Genomic DNA, 16,618 nt, shown 5'->3' with positions numbered 1-16,618 from the left:
CCATTGATATTTTAATAGGAGAAGTCCACTCTCGAATCCATAATGCACTATCGTCAACACATTAAGCGATATTCTTCATAAATTTTACGAACAAAAGCTTGTATGTTCATATTTGTCAAGTAGAAAGATTTACTACATATGCTATTTAGTTCATTTTTGCCGAGATCTTTAGGATTGACATGTTTTTTTTCCCTATTTCCGATATTTTATCTGAATTGAGCGAAGTATCACAAAATTTGTCTACCCATCACTCAATTTTCAATCAACCCATAAGAAAAGTAATCCCCCATCTTTCATTTTATGACCAAGAATAGTAATAATTAAAAATTAGAAAGGGAGATAGATTCATATTTAAAGGAGGTTGACAACAATGAGAAAGAAATGCTCGATTAATTTAAATTGTATTTGATCAACAAATTAAACAAAGCATGTTTGGAATTATATGTATCTTTGTTTTCAAATATCTCACTTTTCTCCCGTTTTCTTAAAAAAAATTATTCATTGTGAAAGAATCGTACTTTATTGTCAAACAAAATAACTTATCAAAAAATGATCGTAAAAATGTTGTATCGAACACGGCATCATATGTGACCGACGGGATTTTGTTTCTACTTGTGACAAAGGACAAACGATGCTTATGACTTGATTGACGAATGGCCGCATGAAGAAAATGGACAGGGACCGTTTCGATACAACAAAAAGAGGAGTAGACTTTACGCTTAAAATCAACTTAGCGTCACAGGGTACAAACATTTCCGTTTGGGAAAAGACACTTTCAGCCTTTAATCTATATGGGCCCCAAAGGCCTCCCATTTGCTAAAAATCGTCTCTAGGAAAAGCCCAAAAAGTCCAAAAAGGCCCACAATCAGAAGTGTACCATGTCGTATTGATATTTGAATCTTTTAAAACGACAATGGATCATATCAAATTGGCGCCACCACTGTCAGAAGTAGAGCTGGCAGGGTCTGAGAGTCAACATTATCATAAAACCTATCATTCAAACTGCCATTTAACCCCGTCAATATATTAACGGCGGTTGTAGAGTCATAGTATACAGCGGGGAATTACAGAAGAACGGTCTCTTAACGGAAAAGGATGAATTTTCACTTTGTTTATTTCAGTGGTTCTTTTAGACCCTTCGATTCCTTTTTAATGGTCTTTAAAAACCCTCCTTCTCCACTCTCACCCGTACATTTTTCTGTTCGTGCTCATCTTTCGCTCACAAAAGCTTATAAAATGAGAAAATTTTCGTTTAATCTTCTTCGTCATATTTTCTTGATTTTGATCTTGTCATCATGCATAATCACTCATGCACAATCGGATCTTGAAACCCTTTTGAAACTGAAATCGTCCACGGTCGGAGTTAACGAGTCGGTTCTTGATGACTGGGTTGCAACGCCGTCGTCTTCTCCTTCAGTGCACTGCACATTTTCCGGCGTGACTTGCAACGAAGATTTCAGGGTGATATCTCTCAATGTCACCAACGTCCCGCTTTTGGGGACCCTGCCACCGGAGATTGGGCTGCTGAGTGAACTTGTTAATCTCACTCTATATGGTAACAATATCACTGGATCCATTCCAGTGGAAGTTTCTAGATTAATGAACTTGAAGTACATGAATATCTCATGGAACCTCTTCAGTGGGACGTTTCCAGGAGAACTTGTTCTTAAAATGACGGAGCTCGAAGTTTTGGACGTGTACAACAATAATTTCAGTGGAAATCTCCCAGTGGAGTTGGTCAAGTTGAAGAACCTGAAATTTCTTAATCTCGGGGGGAATTATTTTTCCGGGGAAATTCCTGAAATTTACTCCGAGTTCGAAAGCTTGACGGTGTTGGCGTTACAAGGCAACAGCTTGGGAGGAAAAATTCCAGCCTCCCTGGCTAACATTCCGAACCTTCAGGAGCTTTCTTTGGGGTACTTTAATCGTTATGAAGGTGGCGTTCCGCCGGAGTTTGGCTCCATTGCCACTCTCCGATTACTTGATCTTGGAAACTGTAATCTCACTGGTGAAGTTCCGGCGACTCTTGGGAATCTCAAGCAATTGCATACTTTGTTTCTTCAGTTAAACAACCTTACTGGCCATATTCCCCCGGCGCTTTCGGGGTTGGTCAGTCTGATGTCACTGGACCTTTCCATTAATCTTCTTACTGGCGAGATACCAGAAAGTTTTGCTGAATTGAAGAACTTGACTCTGCTTAATTTGTTTCAGAACAAATTGCAGGGTCCTCTTCCGGTGTTCATTGGGGACCTGCCTAATCTTGAAGTTTTACAGATATGGAATAACAATTTCACTCTGGGACTGCCGAAAAATCTTGGCCGGAACGAGAGGTTAATGCTGCTGGATGTTACGCAGAATCGCCTAACTGGAACTATCCCAAAGGACTTGTGTAAAGGAGGAAGGCTGAAGACGTTAATTTTAATGGATAATTATTTCTATGGTCCGATTCCTGATGAGTTGGGTGAGTGCAAGTCCTTGACTCGGATCAGAATAAAGAAGAATTACTTAAACGGAACAATTCCGGCGGGATTTTTCAATTTGCCGCGGTTGGATATGCTTGAGCTAAATGATAATTTCTTCACTGGAAAGCTGCCGGAGGAGATTTCGGCGATTACTCTCGGAAGTCTTGCTCTGTCGAATAATTGGATTACGGGGAGAATTCCTCCTGCAATTGGGAATCTGATGAATCTTGAGAATTTGTTCCTTGACTCGAACAAGTTCTCTGGCGAAATCCCGGAAGAAATTTTCAGTCTTAAAAAACTTTCGGAGTTGAATTTCAGTGGCAACGGCTTGACAGGCAAAATTCCAGCTTCCATTTCTCGTTGTTCCCACTTGACTTTCATTGATCTAAGTCGAAACAATTTAGACTCTGTGATTCCTAAGGAGATTTCTGAACTGCAGAATTTGAATGTTCTCAACCTGTCCAGGAATGAACTTACTGGCGTAATTCCAGGTTCAATTGGACTAATGAAAAGTCTAACAATTTTAGATCTTTCTTACAATGATTTTTCAGGCAGAAGACCGACAAACGGGCTGTTTAGAGATCTCGATGATCTGTTTTTGGCCGGAAATCCTAATCTATGTGCACTTCAGAGTACATTTTGTTCCACTGCTCCGAGTTCATTACAAGACTCGCATAAAAGGCGTTCGAGGGAATCAAATGTCTTGATCGTTGTAATCATAGTAGTCTTTGTTTTATTACTAATGGCTGTTACCTTTATCACAATTAGAAAGAGAAAGCTCAAGAAGTCAAGATCCTGGAAACTCACAGCATTCCAGAGGCTAGAGTTCAAAGTGGGCGACGTAATTGAATGCATACAAGACGAGAACATAATCGGGAAAGGTGGAGCTGGGATTGTCTACAGAGGGTCCATGCCAAATGGCTTTGACATTGCGATAAAACGATTAACATGCCGTGGGAGTAGTCGAACTGATCATGGATTTATGGCTGAAATTCAGACATTAGGGAGAATCAGGCACCGGAACATAGTAAGGCTTCTGGGGTATGTGTCTAACAACGAGAATAATATATTGCTTTATGAATACATGTCCCATGGAAGCTTAGGTGAGATGCTGCATAGTGCCAAAGGAGGTCATTTACAGTGGGAATCGCGGTACAGGATTGCAGTAGGATCAGCAAAGGGGTTATGTTATTTGCACCATGATTGTTCTCCTTCGATTATTCACCGAGACGTGAAATCGAATAATATTCTACTCGACTCAGATTATGAAGCTCATGTGGCCGATTTCGGACTGGCAAAGTTCTTGCATGACTCTGGTGCATCCGAATGCATGTCCTCAATTGCTGGCTCCTATGGCTACATTGCACCAGGTGAGTTCTTTCTGAACTAAAACTTTTGCTTCTCTACAGTTTATTGCATTGCTATTCTTCTGGATTTCTAACAATGTCTAGGTCATTTATTAATTTTGTTATGCTGGACTTGTAATAAGACTTGAATGAATCGGATTCGCTATGATTACTCTATTAATTATGTTTTAATGAGTTGTGTTCTTTTGTTTGAAATGCAACAGAATATGCCTACACGCTCAAAGTGGACCAGAAGAGTGATGTCTACAGTTTTGGGGTGGTGATGTTAGAACTGATCACTGGACGAAAGCCGGTGGGGGAGTTTGGGGATGGTGTCGACATAGTGAGGTGGGTGAGGAAAACAATATCAGAGCTCTCTCAACCTTCAGATGCTGCCTCGGTACTAGCAGTAGTGGATTCTAGGCTCGTCGGCTATCCTCTAATCAGTGTGATAAACTTGTTCAAGATTGCAAAGCTGTGTGTGGAGGATGAGAGCGTGGCCAGGCCAACGATGAGGGAAGTTGTTCACATGCTTACTAATCCTCCACAATCTGCCCCAAACCTGCTTAGTCTATGAAATGGCTTTGAAGAATCTGGAAATTTGGGTGAAAGATTAGTGTGTAATGTAGTGTAATAACTTCTTGGCTTGGCCTGTCAACTTGGAAGGGCCTAAAATGGAGAAGGAAAATGTATTTTGTTGTTGCTGTAGGAGTAATGTTTGTTTGCTAAGGATCAAGAGTTCAATTTGGCAAAACACTGGATAAGCCAAATTGAAAACTTCATTTCAAGCTATATGTTGGCATATTTTACATGTACTTCAATGCTTTTTAGTGGACTAACAAGTGAAATCGCACTTTAGTAATAAGATACTCAATCCTTGTGAATTTGATATTCTATTCATCATTATATTTACTTGTTTATGATGTGTCTATTTATGAGATAAAATCGACCACGTTGTACTTGGTCCAAAATTTCTCTGTAAAATTTTTAAGTGTTTGAGTTATGTAAGATCTTGTTGAAATAGGTTTAACTAATTGTTAGTCTCGAGATTCAATCGTGTCACGATGACAATATGTGCAACAACCACGTACATGTTATGTATGGTCTACTAATCAAAATAGAGAACCTTATGTTGGCCACTTGACTTACTATATATATTGGTGCCTTTGCCTTTGTTGGAACCGTCCAAAATTGAAGCCGTGAGGAAGAAGAAACTGCCGTGTCCAGCCGTGTCTTATGCCTTCATCTCCTTCGTGATTTCTTCTCCACCCAAACTGCTTGAGTCTTTGTGAACCTTACCTGAGTGGTATCCATCCTAAGTGTGTGGATTGAATCAATTAAGCAAGAGAAGAAAGCAACCATAGGAAGAAGAGTAGCCGGCGGTATGGGTTCTTCCAGTTTGATGTTGAAACTCGGTTTTAATGGTTAACTGAGCCCGGGAATCAGCGTGAGCAGCAAGAGGAAGGTCCTAACATTGTTGAAATAGGTTTAACTAATTGTTAGTCTCGAGATTCAATCGTGTCACGATGACAATATGTGCAACAACCACGTACATGTTATGTATGGTCTACTAATCAAAATAGAGAAATTCATCCTAATGAGCCTTTTGTTACCATGTTAAGCTTACTGCCAGATAAAGGAGTAAAAGGGTGAATCGATAAGGAGTGTGGAAGTGTGGGGATGATTCGTGACCATATAGGATTGATGATTGTACATTTTGCTATGCATGTGGTGCACTTCTTCCCTGTTGATAATGCTGGGCTTCGGACTATCTGGAACAGTTTGCGCTTTGCTCAAAAGCGTGACTACCAGTTGACCTAGGTGAAATGTGACACCATATGTGCCTTCCAGGATCTTTCGTCTCATTTTCTTCTCCAAATCTGGGCTTTGAGTGATGTGTCTAATCTAATAAAAGAAGTTGGTAATGATCCTTATTGTTATATTCCTCGTGCCAAGAATACAGTGGTCCACGAACTAGCTTCTCGTGTCTTCGATTTCACGTATTCTTTTGTTCGCTGCTCTGACTCTATGTGCTGATTTTGCTCAATTAACTGATTGAGATTGTTGAATAAAAAATCTAAGAGTGATAGTTAATAAGCTTCATTGATTGATTATATTTCCAATCAAGTAAGTCCTTTGTTTATCCATGTTCTTTTCGCATACTAAGATGTTTTTTGATTTGTTGATGATGTAAACACACAAGTAAATGGATAAAAATGTTGAAAAAGTAATATAAAAATTTTGAAATTACATGAGATTTTTTTTTTTTTTTTAATTGACGTTCCTCTTAATTTAGCACTCACTCTAGAAACTAAATATAAATATTATATGAAAATATTGCTTTTTCTAAGAGGAAACCTTTTTAGTAATATTAATGAAATGTTAGAAATTTTTTCACAAAATCCCATTCATGTGTAGTCTTGTACATACAAAATTGTAGTGTCCTGAACAAATGTGGAAAATTCAGATGAATTTTTAGAATTTATTGAAAATATATCCCAACCTTGTTGACCTAATTAAATTTGACCATTGATAATAAATAATTCTGACCATAAAACTTGGTCAAATTACGGGTTATCGGATCCAAGTATTTGAGACAGGACACAGCCACCCGGGCCTTTAGCATGGCGGGGCCGGCCCGCGTAATCTAGAATGTCTCTGGCGACTCACACGCGTGGCACGTACGTACCTAATTGTGAACTAAAAGTAAAACGGACCAAACAAGCAAACCTTCAAAGAAAAATATTGAAAATAATAAAATTTCAGACTAGTCAAAAAGGAAAACTCAGCGACGGGAAGAAGAAACGTTCAAGACTTCCAAAAGACAGAGTCAGGGGTCTCTGGTAAAGAGAGAAAGCGAGAAAATTCGAAATTTTTTCTTAATTGTTGTAATTTTTTGGGTTTAAATTAAGAGCTGGAGCTTGGATTCAAGGTTGTTTTCCGAATTTTAGAAAGAGGTAAATATGCTTTTATTTTACTTTAAGTTTTAAATGTTTTTAATAATTTCTGCTGAGTTATTGTTGGAAGCGATTTTTATTTGCTACTTGCTGCATTAATTACCTGTTCCGTTAAAGTTCAGATTTTCACACATTTTCCATGATATGCCTGGTAAATTTTTTAGTTTATTTGATTTTTTGGTTTACGGAGAACCTAGATTTGCTCTTTTGGTTTTGCCGTTTTTTACTTTGGTGTTTTTTCCTCTACTTGGGCCAAGTGTAATTCAATCTTGCGTTGATCTTTTTACTATTTCACTACGTGAATCGGGTAATTAATTACATTTTCTTGTGAATTTCCTTTCTGTTTCAGGGTTCAAATTGAGTCCCTTTTGGTTATTCATCTTGGAACAATACATTTTTATATGGTTCCCTGCTCATTGGATATTGGTCAACAAGGTAAATTAATGCTGGTTAACTTTTAAGACTACTGAATAATTCTAGTTTGGTTGTATTATGGTTGCCTGGTCATTGATCACTGTAGTATATGGTCTTTAAGTTTTAATCCTAATTGTTGATTAGATTGAAAGGTTGTTGCACTATATTCAGTAATTGACTTGCGTAACTTTTGTTTCTAACTGAATAAAGCATGCTTCCTCCTTCCTATTTATATAGGTTTGTTTTATTTTTCACACGGATTAAGAAATCTTATTTAATGTTATTGAAAAAGTAATTTTTTGCCAAATTTTTTCTAGTTTTTCCTTATTTATATTTGTACAATTTCAAGATTAAGTGGGAAAAATTGGATATCATTAGACAAATTAAATAAGTTTATATTAGTAAATGAACAAAACAAAACATTTTCAATGAAGAAACGAGACTATATAATTGGAACAAGAAAATGAGGAAAGTCAACTTATATAGTATTATTTTCAATTTTTGATTATAGAGGTAATCAAGAGGCTGAAATTTAAGATGCATTTAAATTTTCAGGTTGGATGAGTAGTAGACTTTGAACCATAGGGAACTTTCACTCGTGTGAGATATTAATGTGTATTAATCCTTGGTTGAAGTGCATCTTTTACACTATTGGGCATAAGATTTGATAGTTTGTTCCTCCTAACGGGCAAATGGTTATAGGAATCTATCATTCATAGCCATTATTTGTACGCGTCACTTCTTGTGTGTTACCCTGTTTCTGAGTGAAAATACACTTGTCTGCATCTTCATCTTTATTGTTTTGCTTTGCCTGCGCCCTCCTCCCCCTCCATTGATACCCAAATGATAATGTACAAGTGAGATCACCACATACAGATGGGATACATGCACCTTTGGAAGTGAGTGCACACATCATTTCTGTTCCTTGCTTGTACAGAAATCTAGACATAGAGCTGCTGATTTTTTTTATTCTCTGCAACAATGTGATGCCATAATATGATAGTATTAATAATTATGATCTTGTTTTATTTTTGTTATGCTGATCTTTCAGCTGTATTATTTTGGTAGCTTTCCTTGTTTACTAGGGATTTCAAATTTTCAACTATTAGCACGTGTAGGATTTTCTCTGTAATTGAATATTAAATACAAAGATCATTGAAATATTCTCTTCCAATTCTTCTTTCTTTTTCTCCCTTGCTCTATTCTTTCTTTTGTCCCCCTTTTTATTAATAACTTCATCCTTGAATGAAAAAGACTTCTTGGAGGACTATCCCGTAGCTATTTCAACCTATCATTTTCCATTACATAAAAGAATTAGGCATTCATTAGTTCATGCATCATGACAAGAATCCTATCTCTCTAAATAAAACAGGTATATAGGAATGAAAGAGTTAAAAAATAAAATCTCTTTTTTGCAATTTTATACTTTCTAGTTTATTTTGTTCTTGTTCTCCTTTCTCAAAAAGGGGGACGTCACCAAAGTGAAACATTCCCCTTCTCTCCTTCCCTAACTTCCGATTCTTGTGTTTACTATATTGTGCTGCATCAAAAGTCTGTGGTATTGAGCGATTCAAAAGCTTACACATTGATACATTTTAGTTTGCTATTATGCCTCTTCACTGCTATATATGACTTCAAATTGTTGCTATGTACTTATCAGCTTATTTCTACAATCTTGAATTTGGAGATCAATTGTATGAGATGATCTTGCACGTTGGTTTTAGAAGTAGGCAATGGGTATTTGAAGTTTTTGGGTGTGAGGAAACAAGTAATTGATAGCATTTCCTCATGAAGGTGGTTATACCTTAAGCAAATATAAATTTTGATTCAAAATTAAAATTATACTGCATCCTTGTCTCAAAAAATTCTCCATCCACCCATGGTGCAGAATCTTAATCTTGTTTGTATCTTTTTTAGCATCCTTTGTTCCAAAAGTCTTAAAGCATGTTTTGGAATTGTAAATAGATAAAAAATGTGAGGTGGATAGTACCTTTGGGTTCTAGGTGGATAAAAAGTGGCTTGAGTGTTTATAAATAGTTTATAAACATGAGCAAAACCCAAACTTAGGTTTATTCCTACACAAGTACAGTTAACATTTGGACTTCTCGTAATAAATTGTTTGTAATTGATAGCAGTACTTCATTATGGTGGTTATACCTTAAGCAAATGTAAATTTTAAATCAAAATGATACTATATTCTTTGTTTCAAAAAACCATGGTGCAAAATCTTTATCTTCTTGTATCTTTTTAATCACCCTTTGTTCCAAAAGTTTTCTAGCTCCTTTGAGAAGTGTTAATAAATGGTTTAAATTATAAATAGATAAAGATGAGAGTTAATTAAGTGGATAGTACTTGTGGTCCCTTCAGATGTATGGATAAAAAGTTGTTTTAGTGTTTATAAACAGTTTATAGACGTGAGCCAAACATAGGCTTATTCCTACACAATTACAGTTAACCTTTGGACTGTTCATAATGAATTGTATGTTCTTTAGCCTGTCTTTCCAAGAAAACTTGGTCAGAAATAATTCAGAGGGTTTATTCCAATGTCAGTGCAGTCAAGACATTGAGATTGAGCACAATTTTAATGCTTCTCAATATGGATTTTTTAGCACTGTTTGTTCAGTCGGTCATATTCTACTCCAATATCAACAATATTGAGATATGAAGATAAGTCACTTTAAAATGCTTGATATCAATGACATCCTTGCCATGTTGCAAATATGAAACTTGAAAATCTACAGATAATGCTTCTAGTTTTGCTGTGGGTATTCTGTGTTCCCTCTTTCAATCACATTTTAGCCCCTAAAGATCCAAAATGTTTCACTATGTTGCTTAATTTTTTTGTCAACTTATTAGTATCTAACGTTTTGGTTTTTCCCATGTTCAATTTGTTACACTCTGTTGATGAATGGATGGAAATACCCATGAGTAGTCAATTTGTGCATGTGTGTGAGGCCATTAATCTAAAAATACAAGAGCTTGTATTTATTCATGTTATAGAAGACTTCCAGTGCTTGTTTCATCTTCTCAAGCGCGAATCTTTTCCTGAGGAATAAAATGCAAGCCCTCCAAGTTTATTTATGCTCTCACGCACATGCGCACTGATTCTCTACTCATGAGTATTTCTATCTGTCCATAAAGAGATGACAAAATTGAACCATATTGTGAAAAACACGGTATCTGTTACAAATAAGTTGAAATTGGAACTTTAGGAACTTAAATGAGACTATTTGCTTGAAATTTGAAGGTCTATAGTGTGATTTAGCCTTTTAGTATTTGCAAAATATAGTCCATATCTTTGGCCAGTAGTCACCTCTTGCTATAAGTTGCATCGATTCAAGCTTTCAGTGTATTGCATTTTCACTTAACCAAAAAAAAAATATATATATATATTAAGAAGATAATTGAGAAGAATAAAATTGATCAATTCTAATCTGCCTCTGTTTAGCATAAAATAAGCACCTTAAGTTTGGTTCTTTAACCATTCTAGCTTATTCGACCAACATCCATTTTTGTACTGCACAGTAGCTTACTCAGTCATGCACTAAACACGGACACATTCAGTTCATTTGAAATCCTGATAATAAGGACATAAACAAATATGTCTTGATAGCTAATGAGCTTCCAATGATTTTTGTTTGGGTGTTCAACTTTTTGATCTCGTTTCTTCTGCCTCTTTTATGCTTACTGCTACAAAATGTATAAGGGGCTATTTGCATTAACGGAAAGTGACACAGAAGAACTTGTTCCTGGACAAAAAAATTGGCTATCAAATAAAAAACTTAATTGAATCTTTTCTTCCTTCTCTTGGTATCAAGCCATCTCATAATCTCCATATGCCCCAAACAACCGGTCAACCACGTATCTCTTATTGTCACCCATATCAGCCCCGTTTCAGGTCTCAACCCTTCATGGCTGCACCAAACGACACTACGTATTCTACATCTCAAGATTATATACATTTGCCACCACTACTAATAACTGTTTAGCACTTTCTCAACCTTTAATTTAGTTGCTTTTCGTCTGGTAGTTGATACTTCCAGGCACCCACCACTCAGATAGCAAGAGCAAGAGAGAGAGCCAGATACCCATAAAGTATTATTTGTATTGTTTTTGCTCCATTTTTCTTCTGTCCTTGGCTTGAATCAAAAAATTTCTTGAATTGGTTGTTAAGATTCCAGAATAACTATGTTTATAACCTTTACTTAGTATCATGTTTTGCAGTGGATTCCCAAGTGAGATGCAGGGAAATGAAATAGCTTGCTGGACTTCTAAGTCTTGAGAAATTATGTCACCTGGCGATTTCTTCACCTTGACTGAGATGAATGATGGGCTTACAACCCCTTCTCGAGTCAGGGAACTTGTGGCTGTCATGCAGAAAGATAGAGATTGTATAATGAATGTTGATGATGCAACAAAGCAGTGGTCTGCAGTTGCAAGAACTTTAGCTGCCACTGAGAACAAGGACTGTCTCGATCTTTTTGTTCAGTTAGATGGGCTCCAGTTTATTGATATATGGTTGAAGGATGCCCAGAAGTTCAGCAGTGAATCAGGTGAGAGCTTTATGGAAGAGTCAATTTCTCATTTACTGCGAGCACTTGAAAAGCTGCATGTAGATAATGAGAAATTGGTTTCTTCAAAAATCTGTACTACTGTGAAGGATCTTCTTGGCCATAATAGTTCCAAGGTACTGGATAGAGCTCGAGCTCTGTTGGATAGCTGGGAAAAAGATAGAGTTAGCAATGCATCTTCTGTGACTACTGAAAGAATTGGGCCTTCGGCAGATAATGACACGCGACTAGCCGATATTGAGAAAGATAGTAGACACTCAGAATCTTCTTTTGGAGGTGCTCTTATTCCAAGAGATAATGCTGGTGAAGAAAAGTGTCAGCAATCAACCAAAAATCACCCAATGCCACCTACAAGTTTAAATGCTCTTGAACCTGACCATGTTGAAAGTGCACAAACTTTTGACAGAATTTTGGACCACCCAGTTGTGAATGATAGAACTTCAGATCTTGTCGACTTTCCTTCTTCCTCGAAGTCTGCTAATGAAAATGGCTTCATTAAGGTGGAGCCTCTTGCATGTCATCCTGTAGGTACTGCCTCAGTTGATTCATGCAGTCCAGCGGTTGCAAGACAAGGTTTTCATGATGAGGAGACAGATTTGAATGAGTTGGAGTCGGCTCATGATATAATGCAGACTAAACAGAATGAAAGTTCTCCCGAGAAAGTTTGCTTATCTGATGAATTTAAGCTGTTAGGAGATCAACCTTTTTCTTCAACTTCTGAAGCTGCAGATGCGTCAAGTTCTGCAATAGAGTCTAGCTTACTGAAACTGTCAGGTTCTATGGAGAAAGTTTCTTGCCAGAAAAGTTCATCTTCTGTTGATGTGAGGCCAACTGACTCTGAAGGAAAGGATGCAGTTGATGATGGTGAGTGTTCACTTCAATGCAGAAGCCCAAGTGCACAAAGAACTGAAGAGAATGCTGAAATTGACACTGTATTACAGAACTCGTCCACCAGTGAGCAAAGCTGGGAAAATTCCAAGAATTCAAGTGCATTTTCGTTGAAGATTGAAGATGAGGGAGGGATTAACAAGATTGACCAGCTTGATATTGATGGAAGTGACGATGCTCGGGCAAAGGATTATGATTTTGGGAAAAACATTGGTCGTCGAGAACCTGATATGACCAACAAGAAATCTATTGTTGAATCAGACTATGAGATTCTAGATCCATTAGAAGTTGCTCGGCAAGTGGCCATAGAAGTGGAGAGAGAACTTGTAGATTATAGAGAACAAAGTTGCAGTTCTTCTGAGAAAGCACCAGAAGGTAAATTGCAGGTGCCAGATAGACCTGACTTCTTAAGCAAAAAAGGATCCCATGCCAGCAAAGGCTCACCTGAGGTGGCCCACTACCCAGATCTGTCTACTGAAGCTTCGCTGATGCTGGAGGAGTCTGCAACTAGTAGTGAAAACCTTGATGCTGAGCCAATAAATGATGCACAAGATGTTGAAACATCTCAGGTCACTGAGGTTGCTCAAGAAGAAGCCAATATGGCAAGAGGCCTATGCAATATCGATCTGAATCAAGTTCATTCAGAAGATACGGATCCCCCTGTGAATCAAATTTCTACTGCTGTCTCTATTTTTTCTGCTTCAAGGGCGACAGCGGCTCCTGGATTGCCTGTTGCTCCATTTCAATTTGAGGGGAAATTTGGATGGAGAGGTTCAGCTACAACCAGGGTTTTCCGTCCAGCATCACCTCGCCGGATGCCTGAAGGTGATAAGGATCTTTCCACGGGGGAAAGCAGTAGCAGTTCAAAGCAGCGACATGGATGTCTTGACATTGATCTGAATATAGCTGAGAGTGAAGATGGTAGAATAGGAGACCTACCAGATAAACAGGTTCCAGTATCCTCCACACTTCTTTCTGTTGAATCTTCAGTGGAGGCAAACTCAAGATCAGAACGTCTTGAGTTGGATCTTAATAGAGCAAGTGATGATGGTGATGTTCCATCAGATTGGAAGATCAACGGACAGATCTTTCCCAAGAGAAATGGCAATCAGAGTCAGACTCTTTCTCCTTCATCGTCATTGAAGCAATCTTCTTTGAGGAATATTGATCTTAATGACCAACCGTCTTTTCTCAATGATTATTCAGATCATTCCCATTTAACTAAGTCACCTCAAAATTTAAATGCTTCTGGAGATTTAAAGTCAGACGAGTCTGTAATATCTATTATGGGCACAAGAGTGGTGGTCAAGCGTAGAGATTTCGTTCCTCATACTCTACCCTTGCCAAATGGCAGAACTCCAGAGCTTGAATTTGATGTTAACTTGGCGAGAACCAGTAGTTTTCTTGGGATGGGATCTGCACCTCCATATGCCCCTTCTACCTTATACAAGTACAATGGCATTTCACCAAGTAATGCTATGCCTTTCCCCACATTGTATGGGACTGCTGGCCCCATTCCTTACATGGTGGATTCTAGAGGAACACCTGTTGTTCCTCAGATTGTGGGCTCTGCATCAGCTCTACCGCCTGCATTTTCTCAGCCACCATTCCTCATAAGTATGACTTCCTCAACTCTTTCAAATGGGGTCTTGCCGTCGCAGGGCAGTTTTGATCTTGACTCCAGGCTGCTGTTGGAAGGTGGAAGTAGGGGCCCTACAGGCTTGGGACTCTTGTCCAATTCAGCTTCATTCAGATCAACTGACGAGCAGTTGAGGTACTATCCCCAACCTTCCATCAGTTCAGTTGGTGAGAAACGAAAAGAACCAGATGTTGGGTGGGAATATTACCCATTCAAACATTACACACCACCATGGAAACAGCGGTAATTTAGACGGGCTTCCTTTCTTGTTCATGAGATTCGCAGCAATTAGAACAGGGTAATGGTTTTACAGCTATATTTAACCCAAGTTGGAGAGAGGTTTACAGAATCTGAATAATGATAGGAATTGTGGGTGTGATTAGATTCTTTACATTATTTATGCAGAGAAGAATATAATCCTAGGTTTTATTGCTTTCAAGTGTGTCTAATTTCTTTGGTCCTTGGTCCTTATGTTGTAGAAGGCACTTCACAATCACAGGAAACTTATATGTGATCTTTATATATATAAGTGCAATTTACGGTACTTACTTATATGTGATCTATGTATTGAATTCATACAGATGTAGAAAATTGTGGAACTGCATCCTGTGATAGCTTTTTAATCTGTTCATCTAATGTTTTGTCCGTTCCCAGTATTATCTAATCCTTTTAGACGTCTCTGCCACTAAAATGTATATTTAACGACTTCAGTAGAGAGAGAGAGAGAGAGAACAGAGAGAGAGAGGAAAAAAAAAAAATGGTATTAAAATCCATTTTTCTTGGGAAAGAGAATTTATTTTTTGTTGTCTCTTACTGTGTCTTTTCAAATGGCATATATTTTGGACAGGTTAGCTTTACCCTACCGTTACCACATGTATAACTCGACTTCAATTTCTAACATTTTAAGGCTCTTGCATCTCGTATTTATTACTGTTGCCTATTATTTAAAAACCATCTCAAAAATAATTATTTCAGTTAAAGAACAATTCATGAATTAAATTGACGTTAACAAAGAAAAGGAAACCCAAAAATACATCCAACTTCGTAAGCTACACAGACATTAAAGTTTTACAGACAGCATTAGTATGTATACACGATTACATATATCTCTAATTCAATCCTGAAAATTAAAATTGCATGTATAGTTACACGAGACAGGAGCAAAAAGCAGAAAATTAAACCCTATTTCGACTATGCAACTTTTTTTTTTTTGATCTGTACCATACTAAGGGTAAATAGTATTGGATTGGTTGATCTCAAAACACATTGGAAGAGTTCTGGGGTTCATTGTATATGCCGCTGAGGTAGCCGGAACCGGACCTGAGACGCCGGTGATTTAACAGCGACGCCGTGCCAGCAGATGCCCCCGCGGCACATTTCATGGCCATGATCGCGTGTCAATGCATACGTGGCTTTCCGGGAAACGTCCCACGTCAGACTCGCAACCAAGATTAAGCCCACTACAATTGTTGACAAAATCAGCACATATCCACTGCTGAAGCTCCGCCCCGCCGCCAGTCCATACGCCTTCATCGCCACTATCACCACCAGGTACAGCGTCGTCAGGTTCCCCACCACCGCATCGGAAATCGCCATAAAAAAACTCTCTTGTAAAATTCTCAGTTCATCAGAGTAGCACTGTCGGTGTGTCAAAATTTGATTCTTGAGTCTAGCACTGTCGGTGTGCCAAAATTTGATTCTTGATTCTGTAAATTGACTAAAAAATCTAGAAAGATTTGGGATTGCGTGGGGGTAAGGGTGCGTTTAATGCTTGTGTTCAATATTGGGTGGGCTTATTAAGTAGAGGATGAGCGTCGCAATGGTGGCATCTTATTTCCTCTGGTTTTGAGCTTATCTACTTTTACTTCTTTTTTGGTGTCATTGGGAAAGTGGAAGGTCAACATCATCACCATTTTTCAATAATATAATGCCACGTGTCAAATCTTGGGATCATTACATTTGCATACGTGGCACCCTGAGATTTCTTCTTCTTCTTGTGTATTATGAGTGAGCCAAACAAGGACTTGATGCCTACCAATGAAGATATTAAATTGGACGTGGTTGAGTTTTATTAAATTACACGATTTTTTGCATATTTATTCATATTATCGTATATTTATTGTTATAAGAATCGCGCTAAATCGGTTAGAACGTCATGTTTATTTATATTAATATGTCGTTCAAGAGGCGTCACAAAGAATATATGCATGTACAGTGAAAGTTTAGAAAATTTAGTTAGTGTTGGAATCAATTCTCTATCTTAAAACATGATGTTTCATCCGTTTATAATCTCTTTATAAGTTTCCTTACATGACAAGTGGGACCATGAACGAAATTTTTC

The 16,618-nt window shown here is 37.8% G+C and overlaps 3 protein-coding genes across 4 annotated transcripts; 2 read left to right on the top strand and 1 right to left on the bottom strand.

The window, feature by feature from the left end:
• Positions 1–1,083: 1,083 nt before the first annotated feature.
• Positions 1,084–4,720, top strand: LOC111392161 (receptor protein kinase CLAVATA1-like). The gene is made up of 2 exons (XM_023017427.1): positions 1,084–3,832; positions 4,033–4,720. The coding sequence occupies exons 1-2, from the start codon at positions 1,096–1,098 to the stop codon at positions 4,383–4,385; spliced, it is 3,090 nt and encodes a 1,029-aa protein (XP_022873195.1). The 5' UTR covers positions 1,084–1,095; the 3' UTR covers positions 4,386–4,720.
• Positions 4,721–6,539: 1,819 nt separating this feature from the next.
• Positions 6,540–14,881, top strand: LOC111392167. Of its 2 annotated transcripts, none has more exons than XM_023017434.1 (3): positions 6,540–6,765; positions 7,115–7,200; positions 11,404–14,881. In XM_023017434.1, the coding sequence occupies exon 3, from the start codon at positions 11,468–11,470 to the stop codon at positions 14,522–14,524; it is 3,057 nt and encodes a 1,018-aa protein (XP_022873202.1). In that variant the 5' UTR covers positions 6,540–6,765; positions 7,115–7,200; positions 11,404–11,467; the 3' UTR covers positions 14,525–14,881. The 2 variants fall into 2 exon arrangements, with proteins under 2 accessions (XP_022873202.1, XP_022873203.1); XM_023017435.1 differs by having other exon boundaries at positions 11,389–14,881.
• Positions 14,882–15,267: 386 nt separating this feature from the next.
• LOC111392173 lies at positions 15,268–16,132 on the bottom strand. Its single transcript, XM_023017441.1, has one exon. The coding sequence runs from the start codon at positions 15,871–15,873 to the stop codon at positions 15,562–15,564; it is 312 nt and encodes a 103-aa protein (XP_022873209.1). The 5' UTR covers positions 15,874–16,132; the 3' UTR covers positions 15,268–15,561.
• Between the last annotated feature and the right edge of the window lie 486 nt (positions 16,133–16,618).

This window comes from Olea europaea, unplaced genomic scaffold (assembly GCF_002742605.1).
Source record: "Olea europaea var. sylvestris unplaced genomic scaffold, O_europaea_v1 scaffold894, whole genome shotgun sequence".
NCBI lineage: Eukaryota > Viridiplantae > Streptophyta > Magnoliopsida > Lamiales > Oleaceae > Olea > Olea europaea.
This window is presented reverse-complemented; position numbering and strand designations above follow the sequence as displayed.

What these genes read in the sequence shown, in the direction of transcription:
- LOC111392161 (XM_023017427.1), top strand. Translation starts at nt 1,096, where the DNA reads ATGAATTTTCACTTTGTTTATTTCAGTGGTTCTTTTAGACCCTTCGAT. An exon ending in CTATGGCTACATTGCACCAG is followed by an intron (nt 3,833 to 4,032) that starts GTGAGTTCTTTC and finishes GAAATGCAACAG; the next exon opens with AATATGCCTACACGCTCAAA.
- LOC111392167 (XM_023017434.1), top strand. Translation starts at nt 11,468, where the DNA reads ATGTCACCTGGCGATTTCTTCACCTTGACTGAGATGAATGATGGGCTT.
- LOC111392173 (XM_023017441.1), bottom strand. Translation starts at nt 15,873, where the DNA reads ATGGCGATTTCCGATGCGGTGGTGGGGAACCTGACGACGCTGTACCTG.